This window comes from Otolemur garnettii, unplaced genomic scaffold (assembly GCF_000181295.1).
Source record: "Otolemur garnettii isolate 467f Iridium unplaced genomic scaffold, OtoGar3 scaffold00018, whole genome shotgun sequence".
NCBI classification, from domain to species: Eukaryota; Metazoa; Chordata; class Mammalia; order Primates; family Galagidae; genus Otolemur; species Otolemur garnettii.
In genome coordinates this window covers 17732149-17751872 of record NW_003852413.1, presented here as the reverse complement: position 1 = coordinate 17751872, position 19724 = coordinate 17732149, and the positions used below count along the sequence as shown (strand labels likewise).

The following is a 19724-nucleotide window of genomic DNA, read 5'->3' as shown; positions in this document are numbered from 1 at the left end:
CTGGGGATTCGAACCCGCCACCTTAGGTGTACGTGGCTAGCGCCTTAGCCGGTTGAGCTATAGGTGCAGAGCCAACATAACCTAATCTTAACGGAGAACATGTTGTTAGCCATTAATTCTTTGTTCTTATCAGATGATGTCTGAGGCTAGGGAGGAACAAGGTAGATTTGAATACCTGCCCTTGCTGACCTTGCCATTTGGAGGCTGTTACTTCCAATCTTTAAGCAAAGCATAGAGAAACTTCTTGGGCATACAGGAATTTGCATGCAAACCTCTGCTTCCATGTGGGCCTTAAGTCGGGGTTTTTGCTGGACCCTTTATAAGGAATTCTCAGGCTGGACTTCTCAAGAGCCTTTCATGAGCCCAAGTTTCATCTGTGCCATTAGATACCTGTGTGCATTGGGTAAATTCCTCTTCTTTTGAGGTTCCCTAGCACATTTTCATTCCCAAACCCATCAGCAAGTGACCTTCATCACTTACCACAGATCAGGAAAGGTTACTGATGGTTATCTGGTCAGTTTTCCAAAGGGCTTTTTCGTTGGCCTTATAAAGTCAGCCTTAATTCCTTACCACAGTCTGGAAATGCTATTCCAGAAAGCCTTGGTCATGTTAGACTCACAACCAACCTGGCCACATGGGATTCTGCCTCAGTTTCTTACAAGTATGCTTACACAAAGTCTTTTCACTGCTCTCTCTCAAACGGCTTTTTTGGCCAAAGGCATATAGGCTTTTCGCCTATACGCCACAATGCCCCCTTTTTTTGGTTGCAGCTGTCATTGTTGTTTGGTGGGCCCAGGCTGGATTCGAACCCGCCACCTTAGGTGTATGTGGCTGGCGCCTTAGACACTTGAGCCACAGGCACTGAGACCATGAGTGTTTTCTTTTATCTGTTTCCTTGCCTTAATTTTCCTTTCATGTCCTCTTTCTCTTTAAGTTACTGTGTCTCTGGACTAGGGTTTTGATGAGTCCAATTCTCCACTGCTTTTGTCCTCCTCATGGGGTACAGAAGTCTCTCGCTGACTCCTGTGTCCCCAAAGGGATGTTTCTGGGCAGATCCCACCAGCCAGAGATGTGTAGTCTTCTCTTCTCAGTCTCACCATGCCCAGTTGCAAGGAAGCTGTTGTCTGTGTTCAGTCTTGAGGCTAAGGCAAGAGGATAGCTGACTCCCAGGAGTTTGAGGTGGCAGTGAGCTGTGAAGACACCACACCACTCTACCAAAGTAACAGAGAGAAAACAATCCCAATGATACAGGGCTCTTCTGCTCAGGGCTGGACAGAGGCCCTGTGTCTTGGAGGCCTGTGCGAGCTCAGAAATGAGTCTTATCACAGATTCTATTTCTAGGCACAAACAGGTCACCTTTTCTCAGAAGTGAATATTTTTAATCAAGTCCAGTCAACAGTTTTTTCTTTTATGGATTGTGCTTTTGATGTCCTATCTAAAAGATCTAGTCTAACTCAAGGTCACAAGGATGCCAGAGAACAAGTCAAAGTAGTTGATTAAAATTTAGGAAGAGAATTTACTCGTTTTTTTTTTCTCTTCTTTTCTTTTTTCTTTCTTTCTTTCTTTCTTTTTTTTTTTTTTTGAGGCAGAGTTTCACTTTGTCACCCTCAGTAGAATGCTCTGGCATCATAGCTCAAGCACCCTCATACTCTTGGGCTTAAGAGTGATTCTTTTGCCTTAGCTGCAGCCTCCTGAGTAGCTGGGACTACAGGCACATGCTGTAGTGTCTGGCTAGTTTTTTCCTATTTTTAGTAGAGAGAGGGTCTCCCTCTGGTTCAGGCAGAGAGAATTCCTGAGCTTAAGGAGTCCACCTCCCTTGGCCTTCCAGAGTCCTAGTATTATAGGTGTTGAGTCACTGGGCCTGACTTAGATAATTTATTATTTTTGATGAAAAGGAGAGCCTACTCTTAAGTGGTTATACTGAAGAATTTTGGAGGCAGACAACTTGACAAATGAGAACACCAAGCTTTGTCATTTTCTCTGCAGACAATCAGAAGCACTGAAGTGTTCTTTTATAGGTTATTTCTGCTCAGATGACATTAAGTTGAAATACGAATTTGTAATTTTTTTCTTCCTCACATAGATAGCATCACTGATGCAAACCTAAGGTTGTTCTCATTTACTTAATGACAGAAAGAAAGAAATTAAGTAATAGTTATTTAACTCAAAGAATCTTGAAAAATTGTGATGTTACTTGACATAGATCTGTTTGTCTAAAAAATGTGATTTAGGAACCCCAATTCTGTGCTTTGGCACACTTTTTTTTGAGTAAGGGTTTTTAGCTCTAGTTGCTATCAGAAATCACCTGTGCATTGTTATGCAAAAACCACTCTATAATTCAAACTTCTCATTCAAGCCAAACAACAAAAATTTCATATGAAATTTTCATTTGTACAGTTTAATTTCCTTTCTTTTTTCTTTCATGAAATAGTCATTACTTTTTATATGAAAAATGAGATGATTTTCCTGCTAAGAATTGGTTTAATATTGTGCAGTATTTTGTGCATTTGTTTTAATGCATTGTGTGTGTGTGTGTGAGAGAGAGAGTGATGAAATGGTGTGAGGCAAATCTTTCATTTGAATCTCAACTGAATCTATAACCTCCCCCCAAAGGTATAGATTATAACCCCTGGTACTGAGGACTTTTCTAGAACACAGTAAAATAAGTTCTATGTTGTAAAAGTAAAACCATTGTGTGTGAGCACTTTGCAGGTCAAATTGGCATATTGCAAATATTGTTTTTGTACCTCAAAAATTAGAGTCTTCAATGGCCACACTTGCTATGAATATATGTATTAAAGTTATACATACTATAAAACAATTACAGTCTTCTACAAAGAGCACTGTAGTATTTGTAATCCTATTCCCTACTTATCACTATTGGAACACTATTTACTACATAATTACAATATGTAAATTTTTTTCTGGTAAATTTTCTTTTTGCATTCCTTTTTTTTTTTTTTTTTGAGACAGAGCCTCGAGCTATCCCCTGGGTAGAGTGCTGTGGCATCACAGCTCACAGCAACCTCCAACTCCCGGGCTCAAGCGAGTCTCCTGCCTCAGCCTCCCAAGTAGCTGGGACCACAGGTGCCCACCACAATGCCCAGCTATCTTTTGGTTGCAGCCGTCATTGTTGTTTTTGGTGGGCCTGGGCTAGATTAGAACTCGCCACCTTAGGTGTATGTGGCTGGCGCCTTAGCCACTTGAGCCACAGGTGCCAAGCCTTTACATTCTATATATAATGTTGAATACTCTGGGTATAGACAACAATACCCTAATGTTATCAGTTTTGTTTACATCTTTAGTTTGCGTTTTAATCTTATTTCCTTAGTGAGTTGCTGACTGAGTTTTTCTTTTTCTGTTTGTAAACCATTTTTATAGTTAATGGAATACTGGATTTTTCAAGTTTCCTTAAGGCTGTGAATGATGTGTCTTATTTGGTCTCTCAGGATCCAGGTAAAAAGACTTCTTCAACCCCTCTACCCAGAAAATATTAATAAAAAGGAAAATATAAATATCTTTTACATGAAGAGAAATGGAATTTTGTTATCTTGTTTTGCAAGAAATGTCTTGTTATTTAATGTATTTATGTTTTTCAATTATCAAATTTGTTGTTTCTTAACAAATTTATTAACATATATTTTTTTCTGGGAATTGCCTTTTTATATCTACTGTCCATTTTAAAAATTGGGTTTTTTTTCTTGCTAATTTGTGGGGGTTTTCATATTCTGGATATTAATCCTTTTTTACATTATGTTACAAATATTTTCTTCCAGTCTATTATTGCTCTTTTAATTTTGAAATGGTGTCCTTGTTTTTCAGAATGAAATGATACATTTTATTATAAAATTTCTTATTTTTCCTTTATGTTTTCTGAACTTTGAATTGTGCTTAGAGGCCTTTCTTAATAGTACACACATATGGACATTTTCATCATTGTTTTTAAGTCTCCTGGGAACCTGGGGATGGGGAGATGGGAATATGGCAAATTAAAATGCCATAGAACTCATTGTTTTCATTAAGATTCAGCCATTTTTCCTGAAGAAACATTATTTGGATTGTTGCAAGCTTTGGTTGATTTTTAGAATTTTTTAAAAAGTTGATTCTGATAATTTTTGTGAGTGTTCTCATTGCTTTTATGGAGGATGAGATTTTTGAAGGTCCTTCCTCAGACATTTTTGCTCACTTGATCAGTAACAACTAGTTGAATGAGTAAATCATGCCTAGTTTTCCCTCCCTAATTATGCTTCTCTAGGACCTTGTGGATCATTATGTTTATTATATCCTGAATTCTAAGAAAATATATCTGATTATAAATTGATTTATTCTCTGGAATTGATTGTGGGAATTGTGCTTTCTTATCAAAGTAAATTAAGAGATGTGTAGTGGTCAGGGAGAATTTAAATTTAGAAGTTGAACACAGTTTTCAATCTAAGTTTTAAGGAAGACTTTTTTTGTGGAAAATTCTCTTCATTAATCTAAATATTTTCTTCTCATTCATTTTTGATGTAAGGACTATTAGCATAAGAATATGAACTTTCTATGGAGAAATGAAAAAACCTTATCATAGTAGTTAAACCACTGCCAAAGTTTTTGTAGTGTAATAAAGATGTGAACTATTTAATGCAAGAAATTTTGGATTGCTACCATTTTCATTTTCTTTCTTTTTTTTTTTTGAGACAGAGTCTTATTATGTCACCCTCTGTAGAGGGCTGTGGCATAACAGCTCACAGCAACTGCAAACTCTTGGGGTTAAGTGATTCTCTTGCCTCAGCCTTCCAAGTAGCTGGGACTACAGGCTCCTGCCACAATGCCTGGCTATTTTTTGGTTGCAGTTGTTTAGCTGTTGCTTAACTGGCCTGGGCCAGGTTTGAACCCGCCACCCTTAGTGTCTGTGGCTGGCACCATAACCACTGTGCTATGGGCGCCAAGCCCCATTTCTATTTTCTTTTATACTATCTTTTCTAAATTTTATTTTAAAGCAACTAATAAAATTTTGTATTAAGCTGTCTTACTTTTATAGATTACATCACTATAAGAATAAATTATTTTATTTTATTTATTTTTTGAGGCAGTCTCACTATGTTGCCCTCTGTAGAGTACTGTGGCGTCACAGGTCAGAGCAACCTCAAACTCTTGAGGTTAAGTGATTCTCTTGCTTCAGCTTCCCAAGTAACTGGGACTACAGGCACCTGCCACAATGCCTGGCTACTTTTTTGTTATTGTTGTCATTGTTGTTTTAGCAGGCCGTGGCTGGGTTTGAACCCACCAGCCCCCGTGTATGTGGCTGGTGCCTTAACCACTGTGCTATAGGTACTGAGCCAAGAATAAATTATTTTAGTTAAAAATTTTATCTAAGAAGTAAATATGTAATGATTAAGAGTGAGCATTATAGATTAAGATTGCTAGATTAGAATTCTTGCTTTTCCACTTACTGTCTAGGTGGTTGAATGGGACTAAGACTTAATTTTTTTCTTTAAACTAGTGATAATAATTTCCATTTTATGGGTATATTGTGATATTTGAATGAGATAACCCATAGCTTTTAGTACAGTGCCTGGCACATTATCAGTTTTTAATATAACCACCTATTATTATTATTAATATAATACATGTAATAGTAATAATGACAAAAATTAGATTTTATGCTGGAACAGTGGTTGTTAGAATTGAGCAAACATCTATTTGTAGACAAATATCTAGAAAACCCCATTTTTATAAAGTATTATTTTCCCTTAGTGGGTTATTAACAATAAATCAGCTCTTTCTCCAAGAAAAGTTGTTGATTCTCATGGTACAATAATTTGTTTGCTTATTGTCTTTTAAAGCATTCCAGGATGCCTTGAAGATTTTCTGTAGGATAAAAAGTGGTCGAATTGCAACTGATGAAATAGTTGCTGTTTTGAATAGCATGGATATCTTAATAAGCCCTGAAACTTTAAAGGAAGTGATGAAACATACGTATATTGATAGTAAGTTACATGAATTGATATATATATCTTAATGTGTGTACTTATGTATATATATATTTTTCCTAGACATCAGTTTAGTGATTTATCCTTTGCTTTTCCTTCTTTTCCTGCTTGAATTTTACCTTTTCCATTGATGCTGCTTATTGGCATCTATATTAAGAGACACTCTAAAAAAATTAAATGAAAAATTTCTAAAATTGTTATATTTTGGTATGTTTGCTGAAAGTGTAATAATGAATGAAAAAAAATTTTTTTTGAGACAGAGTCTTACTTTATCACCCTCAGTAGAGTGCTATAACATCACAGCTCACAGCAACCTTCAACTCCTGGGCTTAGGTGATTCTCTTGCCTCAGCCTTCTGAGTAGCTGGGACTACAGGCACTCGCCACAACACCTGGCTATGTTTTTGTTGCAGTTTGGCCAGGGCCAGGTTCGAACCTGCCACCCTCAGTATATGGGGCCAGCGCCCTACCCACTGAGCCATGAATTTTAAAAAATTTTTAGCCTTATTGCTCTTTTCTAATAGTCATTTCTTATCTTTGTGGAGAGAGAGTTTCTGGTAGTTTTGGGGGCAGTGGATCCACAAATTAAAAGCCATAAATTTCTTGAATCTCAATTTCATTACATATTTTTGATTTAAAAATTTGCTTTTTGGTTGCTTTCTGCATAATAAATATTTTTACCAAGTGTTTTGTATTACATGTTTACATGTGACCAGGTGAAGTTCCATAATGAAGGATTAATGATTGATTAATTGATGCATTCATTCAGTAGTCAGACAGTCATTATCTACTTTGCCTAGAACTTTGTTAGCTGATACAACTACAAATAAAACACACTTCTTTTTTTAAGGGGACTCAACCTTCCAATGTGGAAAGAGTCAAGTAAATTGAAAATTATAATGCTCTATCAAGTATTACAGTAGGGTGTACAAAGACTGTTAATACATTCTGGAAGCACCTGAGAAAGGTTAACAGAGGGAGTTGATACCTGAGCTAAATCTTTAAGAGTCACTAGGTATTAATTAATTGATGGTGGTGGTGAAGGGTGAAAGAAATAGTTTAAACTAAGGAAGTGGTATGTGTAACTATGGCAGAAAGATAATCAGACATGGCATCCTTTTCAGCAGGATTTGGTCATTTGATTTTGTCATTTGTTAGTGGTGGCTTTATAGTAGCTTATTAGTTGTAGAAATATAGTAGAACCAGGCTCCTTGGAGTTCTGTTAGGAAGCCATTTGTGGTGGGCTCTGGAGTGGTAGATATAAATGGAGGGGTCTACTGGGGTATGAAAATGTCTGTAAAAGGGAGTTTTAAAGACAAATCTCAAGCCATACTATTAAATGACCTTTAAGGGCAAGTCCCTCCAGAAGCAACAGAAATATGAAATTACTGCAATACCTTGTTTTCTGGTGTACAGAATTGTAGTCTAGGTCTCCAGGTCTCCTACTTTTTTGGAGGGAAGGTAGATTAGACAAATTCAATTTCATTCTATTCAATTTTATAGAATTGTTATAGGAATTAAATATAAACATTTATTACAATGTTTGCCACCTAGAAAAGGTTAAAGAAAGGTGAGGCAGAAACCCGAGTCATGCTTGACAACTCTTTTTCTCTCGCTTCTTCATGCAGTTGTTATGAAGTCCTCCTAGATATGTCTTAAATCTTTCTATCTCTATCTCCCTATCTTAGCTCAAATTAACATAACCCTTCCTCAGGACTATTGCTGTTCATCCGTGCAAGTCTGCCCATATCCTTTCTTCCTTTACATTGTAGCCAGAATGATCTTTGCAAAACACTGATCTGATCAAGTTACCCTCTTTACATAGAATCTAATAGTAACTTTTGAGATAAAGAACCCTTTAATGTGGTATACACTGCCTTGCATATTCTGGTCTTTGCCCAAATCATCAGCTTTATTTCAGACTACATTTTCCCTTGCTCTTTGTGCCTTTTGAGAATTTCAACTATCTGCTATGCCCCTTCTGTCAAATAACCATTGCATATATTCTTTTCTCTTTCACGAACATTCCTCTTTTCCTAGTTAGTGCCTACTTATACTTTAGATCTAAATTCAACTATCTATTCTTTTTTTTTTTTTTTTTTTTTTAAGAGACAGAGTCTCACTTTGTTGCCCTTTAGTGCTATGGTGTCATAGCTTATAGCAACCTCCAACTCTTGGGCTTAGGCAATTCTCTTGCCTCAGCCTCCCGAGTAGCTGGGACCACAGGTGCCTGCCACAACACAACAACTGGCTATTTTTTTGTTGCAGTTTGACTGGGGCCATGTTTGAACCTGCCACCCTTGGTATATGGGCCAGCACTCTACTCACTGAACCACAGGCACTGGTCCATCAACTATTCTTTAGGGATGTTTTCTGCAACCTCTCTGAGTATGTCAAATTCTCATGCTATACTCTCTCATAACACTAATCACAATTGCAATTTGTCTTGTTTTGTTTTTGAGATGGAGTAGGGTGGGTAGTGTGCTGTGGTGTCACAGCTCACAGCAACCTCAAACTCTTGGACTTAAGTGATTCTTTTGCCTTAACCTCCCAACCGGCTGGGACTACAGGCACCCACAGCAACCTCAAACTTTTGGACTTAAGTGATTCTCTTGCCTTAGCCTCCCAACTAGCTGAGACTACAGGTGCCCTCCACAATGCCCGGCTATTTTTTTTTGGTTGTAGTCATTGTTCTTTGGCAGGCCCTGGTTGGATTCTAATCCTCCAGCTCCTGCATATGCGCTGGCGCTCTAGCTGCTGAGCCACAGGTGCCAAACCCACAATTGCAATTTGTATTCCTAATTGTTTGGTTAACATCTAGTAAGACTAAGAAGTAGGTGAACAGATGTCATGTCTGCTTTTACTTAATATTGTATCATCAGTGCCTAGTATAGTGCTCATAGGACATATTAACCACTCAACAAATTTTTGTTGAATGAATGAATAATTCTGACCCCTTACTCATTGTAACCTCAAGGTAACTTTGAGTGCCATTGACTTATGTTTGAAGAAGCTTTCTCAGAGTCCATATGAAGGGATGTTCCTTTAAAACCTTCCAAAATGATTAGCGGGCTAGTCATACAGGAGGCAGACTCTGCAAGCAGAGTCTGGCTGTCTCTGGAATTTCCTGGAAGGGACTTTGGGAGTGGAAAACAAGATAAGTTAATGCACATTTCAGTTACATGTTGCACCTGTTTTCTCAGACAGATGGCTGAGTAAGTTTTTGTGGTTACTCTGTATGGTTTCTTTGTACTCTTATCACATAAACCAGTGGCTGCCAATTACTTTTATTTTTAGAATGTGTATGTGCAGAACTTAGTGTTGTTAAGACTATATAAGCTTGCAAAAAATAAAGTTAAGGGCTGCATACCAGAGCAAAAACAAAAATCAACCATAAGACTACAAATTACTCAGGACTTCTAAAATTTTGGACAATATATCCATTTCTATTAGTGTATGGTCTGGGGTCTGAGCTATTTTACTTAAATATTAAGGGGAAGAATGATCACAGGATCCCCAAAAATTTAGATCACCTGGGTAGGAGATGTTAATTTTTCTGTAGCAGAATTTTGAAATAAGGAATACTATAACTCAGTTATCCTGCTAAAAGAAGGAATAGTAATGCAGGTACTATTCTAGCATCTTGTTTTTGTGTTTGGTCTATTGTTGGAGTAATGATGATAGGTAGAGAGTATGGTCTTACAAATGTACTTAATGAAGAGGAAGAAATTATGCCACTGGAATTTTTAAGAAAGTCCAACAAAGATTTACTTCATTAAGATATGGCAAAGTCAGTTACCATAGGGAAAATCAGTTGATGGCAGTTAGTTCTTAAACTGCAATGTATTTTGGTTTCTGAACTAAAGTATTGACTGGTATAGCCATTTTTTTTTTTCCCTCTCTCCTAGAGCTTGAACTAGGTGAAAGGTTTGCTAAAAGAGGTTTTTGATACTGGGGGTTATCCGAAGGCTACAGAAATGTGCTGTTAATGGTTACTTGACACCTTTACAGTAATGTTGCCTTGTATATGACCTTAATGATTAGGATTGTTTTTCCCCTCACACTAAGCAGTTATATTTCCCAAGATGAATTTCATCTAGAATCACATTATAGTGGGAGTCTATTTTAAACTTCACTTTTGAAATAAATGGGACCTATGACCATATTGGTTGCCTTAGTCATTCTTTTTTTTTTTTGCAGTTTTTGGCCAGGGCTGGGTTTGAACCTACCACCTCTGGTAGGTGCCCTACTCCTTTGAGCCACAGGTGCCACCTAGTCTTTTTTTTTTTTTGAGACAGAGCCTCAAGCTTCCACCCTGGTAGAGTGCTGTGGCATCACAGCTCACAGCAACCACCAACTCCTGGGCTTAAGCGATTCTCTTGCCTCAGGCCTCCCAAATAGCTGGGACTACAGGCACCTGCCATAATGCCCAGCTATTTTTTGGTTGTAGTTGTCATTGTTTTTTGGCAGGCCCAGGCTGGATTCAAACCTGCAAGCTTTGGTGTATGTGGCTGGTGCCTTAGCCGCTTGAGCTACAGGCACTGAGCCGATTGCCTTAGTCTTAAACAGGAATCATTACTTAAGGTTTGGTAAGCCAGATAGGGGCCAAAACAGTCATTTCAGATTCTGAAATGCTTCTCTGGCCACCGGGGACAATTTGAATAGATAGTATTTGTTTGTAAATTTCATGATAGGTTATCTGTTACTGCATAGAAACAATGAACAAAATTTGAGCAAGATCTAGTGAATCTGTGGAAATGATTAACTATCCCATTCTCTGTCTAGAGAAGGGAGTTTTATAAATGAAAAACAGATGAAAACAATATAGCCTTCTCCACTGGATTAACATATACATGATCCAATAGAATACTTTTTAGTGCTCAAATTGAAGAATTTGAGGACTGAAGCCTTGAGTTATTTTAGAACTTAAGCTGTCATTAAGAACGTGGGACATGGAATCAATCTGGCAGGAATTACCTGGGGTAATTATGGGAAATGTTAGAATCATAATCAATATCATAATCATAATCAATTAGCACTTCTTTGATTGGTTCAAGTACTTGCTTTGTAGTAGTTTAAATGCTTGTACCCATATATACATAGCTTACCAATATTTAGAGAATCACAGAAAATCAAAACTATACTATTTTTTGATTCAGAAGTAATTTTAAAAACTTGCATTTTTCTCAGTCTTCACTTGTACATATTATTGAATAGTTGATTTCTTATGAATATAGAACAAATCCAATATTATTATAGATAGATAAGTCAATGTTTTTCTTTTTTACCTTGGATGGCAAGCAAAGTCAAACACTAGGAGTAAGAACTATTTGACAAAGTATTTTCTACCTCTATGTACAGTTAGAATGACAACATTCAAGGTCACTGCATCTGAACCCATTCTTTCTCATGCATTGTCTGTGAAGAAAAATGGCCTCAGACCAGGATACAGACAGGAATGGTAGAAGATATAATGATGAGAGTGCTAGGTACAGAGAAGGTGCTAAGTAAATGATTATTTTCTGTTCACAATTTAACTATTCTTTATACCCTTATTTATTTTGTTCATCCAAATATATTTTTTAAGTGATAGGAAGTAGATACTTTGCTATACATTGGGGAAACAGAAATAGAAGACACATCCTCTGTTCTTGAGAAACTCACAGTCTAGAGAGGACAAAAGAATAAATACTTTAAATAAATCTGTGGTAAACTCTTTGAACTCATTTATAAAAGAAATAAAATATTATCCTGATTATTAAGCATGGGAGCTTAAAATGTGACTATTTTTTCTGTTTTGAAAGTCTTTTATTAAGGATAAAAAAACCGTGGTCTTAGTCTTATGTTTCAATGTGCAGTGAGTTATTAATTCACAATTCCAAATATTCAAAACCCATAATAGTTTGTCCTTTGTTCCTACTTCCACACATTCTGTGTCGTTTTTATATTAGAATGGCAGCTGTATTTGTGTTCAAAAAGTGAATACAGTATTTGAAGTTAATTCTTTCTGTTACAGGTAACCACATGGTGGACGTTGGGGACATTATATTTATTTTAAATGAACTACAGCAACAGTATGAGGATGTTTGTAAGTGAGCTCTTGTTACTGTGGCAAGTTTTGTTTATAAAAATATAGTCAAGAAGATGATTGTAATAAAGTTGAAGCATAGTCAAAAAATGCTGAAAAAATAGTCTTTAAATTAACTCCTAATGCATGAGATTTATTTTATAGAGGGTTTTGAAAGTCTTGTCTGAATGCTTTAATTCCTAAATCAAGGAGATAAAAAATTAATATAATACCCTAAATATAACCTAATCAATATTGATTATATAATTTGACTATCTTATAATTTTTCTTTTATCTTTCCCTAAATACATTGTAACATAAAATCAACTTTAAAGTAAAATTGAAAGCCTAGTGTGATGATATGTCCCTAGAGTCCCAGATGCTTGGGAGATGAAGGCAGGAGGATAGCTGCTACACTCTAGCCTGGGCAACGTAGTGAGACCTTGTCTCTAAAAATGCCAGTAACACTAAAAAGGGATAATATTTAACACATAATTTGCAGGACATTCTAACATCTTGATATTGAACCTTTAAAATATTTTATTATCATTCATTATTTAATTTTTCTTCATTAAGCACACTCTTTTTGATTTCTTCTTATTGGATATCATGTTGCTCCTTATAATTCTCTCATTTGTCCAACTATCATTTGGTCAAGATTCTTTATGCACATAGTTTTAAGAATTATATAGCTTTCTGAGGTTTGTTATAAAGAAAGCTGCCCCTTACTTGATCCTTTCCCTAGCTTTTCCAGAGGCAAACATTTTAAATGTTTTAGCTGGTTTCTTGAATATTTATCTTTATAATATGGTTATGTTGCTACTTGAGTTTTAACATTTTGGGTAGATATAGTAAACTTCCTACCATGAAAAATAAGGATTTATCTCTGTTTTATTTTCTGTGTCTCTAACACACCCACTGGCTCTTCCCATATCTATCCATCCTCACAATATATTTAATTATTAATAGTAACTTGATTAATTTTTATTCAATATTTGTATTAATATGTCTATTTAAACACTATTAATAGCTTAGCCATATAGTAGAATCTTATGGTTACTTTCTTTTTCTGTGTAACTTATTTTTCCATCTTTAATAATTGTTTTATTTATTTATTTGTTTGGTTTTTAAAAGTGTATTACTGATCCAACCTGAACACTGACAAATGTCTAAAATTCCTCTTTATAAGTTTTCTATACCTAATATTCTATAAGTTTTGACTTTTTTTTTTTTTGTTGAGACAGAGTCTCAAGCTGTCCCCCTGGGTAGAGTGCTGTGGCATCACAGCTCATAGCAACCTCCAACTCCTGGGCTGAAGTGAGTCTCCTGCCTCAGCCTCCCAAGTAGCTGGGACCACAGGCGCCCGCCATAATGCCGGCTATTTTTTTTTTTGGTTGCAGCCGTCATTGTTGTTTGGCAGCCCAGGCTGGATTCAAACCTGCCACCTTAGGTGTATGTGGCTGGCGCCTTAGCCACTTGAGCCACAGGTGCTGAGCCCAAGTTTTGACTTCTTAAGGAAATTTTCTTTAGAGAACTCTGATATTCTCTACTGTGGATTTTGTTGACCTCTACATCTTGTGTATACTTGACATCCTGGGATCTCCTTTTATCAACATTCTGGAGACTTTTTTTCACATCTCTTCTTCTGTACCAGATTCTGTTCTAATGTTTGATTGACAGTTTGGGTATAGAATTCTAGATTAGAAATAATTTTCCCTCAGAATTTTGGATTTTCTAGTCTTATGTGCCTGCCTTCCTTCCATCTTTCCTTTTTTTTTTTTTAAGACAGAGTTTCACTGTGTCGCCCTGGGTAGAGTGCCCTGGAATCACAGTTCACAGCAACCTTAAACTCTTGGCCTTAAGCCATTCTCTTTCTCAGCCTCCCAAGTAGCTGGGACTACAGGCGCATGCCACAACCCCCAGCTATTTTTTTTGTTGTTGTTGTTGCAGTTGTCATTGTTGTTTAGTTGGCCTGGCCTGGGCTTGAACCCAGCAGTGTCAGTGTATATGGCTGGTGCCATAACCACTGTGCTGTGGTTGCTGAGCCCCAGCTATTTTTTATTGTTGTTGCTGTTATTGTTGCAGTTGTCATTGTTTAGCAGGCCTGGGCTAGGTTTGAAACTGCCAACCTCAGTGTATGTGGCCAGTGCCCAACCCACTGAGCTATGGGTGCCACCGATTTCTAGTTTTCATTGTTGTTGCTGAAATCCAAAATTCTTCTCATTCTTGACCCTTAGGAAGTACCTGATTTTTCTCTTTGCAAGTGTATGTAATATTTTATTTCCATCCATTGTTCAGAAATCTCATGATGATGTACCTTGAAATATGTTTTTTTGCAATCATATGTGGGATTTAGTGCCCTTTGATTCTGGGAAATTGAAAAAATATTGTTGATTATTTCATTTCCTCTGTTTTTCTATTCTCTCTGGAACTCTCATTATTTAGATATTTGAAATCATGGACTGGTTCTCTATTTCTTTTTAAATCTCTTTTTGTTCTTTTTTATTTTTGGATAAATTATTAAATTATAATTAATTTAATATTAAATTATATTATTATTTATATTTTACTTTTTGAAAGCCAGAAAATAACAAATTTCACTTTTAGGAAAGTCATCTTATTAGAAATACATGAAGTGTACTTAATACAAAGAAACAAGTTTCTTGGTACCACCAGTGAGATGGACATAATGCTCTCATCAATTCCTTTAAGTGAGGGTTATGTTAAATTGCCCTCCTAACATCTACTGAGATGATTTCAATCCAGGGAGGTCTGAGTAAACTTTACAGAAATTACAGTGAAGAAGCTGACCTTTAACATTTGGGTCCTCCTAAGTACACACCAGAGAAAACTATTTTGTCCCAATGGGCCCCAACTTCACTGGTGACTAAGCATTGGCAGCTCTTTACCGGCAGACAGGGAGAGACCACAGCAGCAGTTACAGGCCCAAGCCCACTGTCATCTGAACCTCAGCCACTGACCAGAAAAACTTCCATATTCAGACTAAATATGTGACATGCAAGAACAAACCTAAATCCATATGCCTTTTGGCCAATCAGAGGTCTGTTTCTACAGATTAGGCTTATAGTTCTTAGCTTTAATATTTATAAATATGTGTAAAATATGTTGAACTTCTAGCTTCTAAAGTTGTTACTGAAATTTCTAGTAGTCAGTTTTTACTAACAACTGTTTGTCATGACATGTGCCTTATGAATAGTGGTGTGTCTTGGAAGAGACAACAGAGTACAATACTGGGTTTCCTATAGCTGTGCTCTGCATTCAGAAAGCAGATTTTCAAATAGCTTGTAAATATGCATTTACATTTTGAAACCAGTGTCATAAGGAAACCATCTGTGATATAAAAACAATGATCAGTTTAATCTAAGTTACCAAGAAGATAACAGAACTAGTATCCACTGGAGCCTCCTCTTCCTTTTTACTCATTTGAGGACTCCTTTTCATGTGTCAAGGACAAGAATGCAGGTAGGCTCCCAGAGAGGCAAACTTGACCCAGTCATTTGAAAATACCTCATTAGTACTAATCAAAACTTCCAGCATCTGATAGTGCTGAACTCAGAAAGTTCGCCCTGAGGACTTATGAAATGCAACCCCAACTTGCAGCAGCTGCTGCCAATGCCCACCAGCAAGCAGTTCTGCACACAGCAGCTTTAGCACTGGTCAGGGCCACTATTGCCAGAGCCCACAGGGAAAAGGAAAGGAGAAGCTTATTTCATTGTGCTCTTCATGACCCAGAAAAGGTCCTGGATGGCTCGGAGGACCCGAGGATGAACACTGGATGGGAAGAATGAGTGGGAAACAATAACAGGGTAGAGGTGAGGAAGCTGGATTCTCTTCCAAAAGAAAAGGCAGAAGCTCCAAGAAACAACTAAGAACCAACAGACTAGACCTTGTGACAAACAAGGTTAACAGCAGGAAGACCACTTTGGCAAGGGCTCAAAGGAAAGGATGGCTCTGACCTGGGGACCTCTGTCAGAAGCGACTCTGTCCCACAGTCGCAGATCATTTCCAGGTCTTTTGTACAGTTAGGAGTCAAAGGTTTCACATTTAACACTTAATGGAAGCTCTGGAACATGAGATGCATGGCACAGATTCTGCTCACTGGTCAATGATGGAATGCTGCAACACCTGATTCATCCTGTCTTCTTCATCAACATCATAATCCATAAAAGTGTCATAAGAAAACTGGTGCCATCACTGGATATGCTCTATGAAGTTGGTGCTGCAGTAGTTGGGGCATCTTTCTCCTGGGGCATCGAGACACATATCAAACAAACCATACATTTGGTGTCCTTGCTGTGGGATAGTTTGTAATGTTGTAACCACAAGTCCTCCCTGGTTAAAATTCTTCTCAGGACAGTAAGGACAAGGAAGGGTATGATGATTTGCGACATTCCTTGGCTGAAGTGACACATCCTTAGTGGTGGCCTTCACACCTTCCATGATGTAATTCTGGTATTTAGAACAGGAAGCCACATGGGCCCAGATCTTGGATAAGAGGAAATTCTTATAGCAGCCATGACAAGAATTCTTTGTGGTCTTGATATGTAGCTCGAGCTCCATGGCTCAGACACCAGGTGCCAGAGCTCTGCGGCAAGACCCCATAGACAGATTTCTTCGGCTGCAGAGCAAAAGACGTGTCCACAGAGCACCTGCACAGCTTCTTGTACACCTCTAAGCACAATGGACACATGAAGTGGCCTAGGGGGTCGGCCTCTGATTTCGGCCCAGGCTGCTGCGTTGCACAATCAACCTCTTGCTGTTGTACTGCCATCTTGCTGCCCCTCTCTTCACTATTGTCTAGCTCTTGCTTTTTGTTCTGCTTTTTGAAAGGTTTCCTTAATTTATTTTCTAACCTTTCTATATTGCTTTTCCATTGGGCTTTTTAGTTTCTAAAAACTTTTTTTCTCTGAATGTTATTTTATTGTAACATCTTCTTCTTGTATTATGGACATTCCTTTTAAATTATGGACATAGTATCTTTTGTTATACAAGCATATTGATTATGTTTTTAAAATTTTATTTTAAATTTGTACTTTGTTTATTCCAAGTTGTTTTTTTCTGTTTGCTTTTATGTTGGAACCATGCATCCAATGGCTGGTGATCTTTGGTTGTCTGCTCATATTTGAGATAGTGAACTAAAAAGCTGTTCAGAAGTTCTGAGACAAAGGATGAAACTAGTTGACTATGGACTATTGATTGTAGGGCAGTAGTTCTCAACCAGAGGTGATTTTGGGATCCCTACCCCCAGACATTTGGAAATATCTGGGAACACTTTTGTTTATCACAACCTGAGGAGGGTGTTATTAATAATATCTAGTGGATAGAGAGGCCATGGATACTTTTAAATATCCTGTAATGAAGAGTACAACCTCTTAATAAAGAATTATCTGATGTAAGAGGTCAGTATTACTCTGTTATAGGGGAATCTGACTGGGATGTTTGTTATTCTTGATAACACTATTTTTAGGTATTTTTTTCTTTTGACATGATTAGAGTATTCAAAGAGAAGATTCTAATACTCCTCTCGGAGGGTATAGGGTTGATTTATGGAGTGAATGGGGACCCACATGTTTAATAGAAGAACAAGAACTAGAGTTTCAATTATTCTGTGGAAATAGTATTACAATACTCTTCTAATTTTCATAACCTTACCCTCTACTGTGTTTAGTGCTCCCTAATCCAGAGTCCTTTTTCTTAACCCTCCCTGATGAATTTGTAGATTTCTGTTCCAGTGAAAGAGGGTCAGTATCTGGGTACATGAAGTGGTTGAAGGGGAAATCTAAGTATTTAACTACTACTTAAACTGACTTTTAACTAATTCTTTGATTTTTATCCTTACTCCCACTCTTAGAGGTGTCTGGTACCACTTACATATGAACATTTGGAGCTTCTTCATGTTATGAATTTGATTGCTTTCCCCATTCTGGATTAGGACTCTGCCTTTTCAGGTCTACTAAGTTCATCAGCTTTCCAGTTTTCAAGATTTTATTGCAGTTGTTTCCTTTCATGATCTTTTTGTTATTATTGGATTATGATATTTAAAAAATTCCTGTAGATTTAATAGGGTTTTTGAAGGCTGTTCAATTTGCCATCTTTACCTGAAAGTTTCCAACTTTATTTTGAGTTTGTCTTCTCGGATGTCCATTTCTTTTCATTTCTTTTTCTCCACCTATGTACACATTGCTGTGTGTCCCTTAACAAGTAATTGTAGCTATTATTATTTTTAATAGTTTTATTTTTTTACCTTCATACTAAATACAAAAGTGAGATACTGTGCTAGCTTCAGCAGCACATATACTAAAATTGGAATGATACAGAAAAGATTAGCATGGCTCCTGCACAAGGATGATATGCAAATTCATGAAGCGTTCCATATTTTTGAGATAATAAGTTAAAAAAGTAAGGTACTGACTACCATCACCATTCTGATTTTGGATGTGTACTTACTTTTATCAGTGAGTTTTATATTTCCATATATTTTTGCATTACTAATTATCATCCTTTTCTTTTGGCTTTAAAAACTCTTTTTGGCGTTTCTTGTAAGATAGGTCTGATTGTGATGAACTCCTTCAGCTTTTGTTTATGTAGGGAAAGTCTTTTTCTTTCCATTTCTGAAGGACAGATTCTCTTGGTGTATAGTATTATTGCTTGGCAGGGTTTTTTTTTTCCTTCTAGCACTTTGAATATATCATTTCACTCTGCTGACCTGTAAGATCTGTGCTAAGAAATTTGATGCTCGCCTTATTTTGAACTCCCTTATGTTACTTGCTTCTTTTGTTTTGCTGTTTTCAGAATCCTTGTTTGTTCTTCATATATGACAGTTTGATTATAATATAGGGTAACCATAAAGTTTGTGTGTAGACAACTATTTTAAATTGCACATGAACTTTATGGCCACCCTGTACATCTTGGTATAGTCTTGGTTTAATCGAATTTTACTGAATACCTTTGGCCTTCCTGTGGCTGGAGATTTATATTTTATATTTGTCCAAACTTGAAATGTTTTCTGCTCTTATTTCTTTAAGTAAGCTTTCAACCCCTTTATCTTTCTGTTCTCCTGCACAAACTCTTATAACTTAAATACTTTCTATTTTAATACTGTCCCATTTAACCTTTAAGCTTTCCTACCTCTTAAAATTCTTTCTTCTCCTCTGACTATATATTTTTAAAACTGTCTTGGAATTCACAGATTCTTTCTTCTGCTTGATTAATTATGCTGTTATTGTGTTTTTCATTTATTTCATTATATTTTTCAGTTACAGATTTCCATTTGATTTTTTTTAAAGTAATTTCAGTGTCTTTATAAAATTCTAGTTTGGATCAGTTATTGTGTTCCTGATTTTATTGAATTTTTTTCTATGTATATTCTTGAAATTCATTGAAATTTCTCAAAGTAATTTGAATTCTTTATCAGGTAGTGAGTATATCTTTATTCTTGGGGTCAGCTACTGATAGAAGCTTATTGTGTCCCTTTGGTTTTTTGTGTTTTTTGTTGCTTTATGTTGATGTTTGTGCATTTGAAGAAATAAAGACTTATTCTAGTCTTGCAGACTGGTTTTTTTCTGGGAAATTCCTTTACCAGTCAGCTCATCCAGAGATTCTGGACAGGCCATTTGGCATGGTCCAAAAGCTGAAAGTAGGGGGCAGGTATAATGGCTCAGC

At 36.7% G+C, this 19724-nt stretch overlaps 1 protein-coding gene, 1 non-coding gene and 1 pseudogene across 2 annotated transcripts in view; 2 read left to right on the top strand and 1 right to left on the bottom strand.

Annotated features, from left to right (window-relative positions):
* Window positions 1-19724, top strand: part of EFCAB13 (EF-hand calcium binding domain 13) — a 119806-nt gene that overhangs the window by 18112 nt on the left and 81970 nt on the right. Inside the window, exons 2-4 of the mRNA XM_023511231.1 lie at window positions 3382-3456; window positions 5829-5972; window positions 11991-12062. Of these exons, the coding sequence (XP_023366999.1) occupies window positions 3382-3456; window positions 5829-5972; window positions 11991-12062 (291 nt within the window). The remainder of the gene's footprint in view (window positions 1-3381; window positions 3457-5828; window positions 5973-11990; window positions 12063-19724) is intronic.
* Window positions 15777-16895, bottom strand: LOC100949110 (annotated as a pseudogene).
* LOC111724075 lies at window positions 18336-18442 on the top strand. The gene has a single exon (XR_002772442.1). It is a non-coding gene; the product is annotated as a U6 spliceosomal RNA (small nuclear RNA).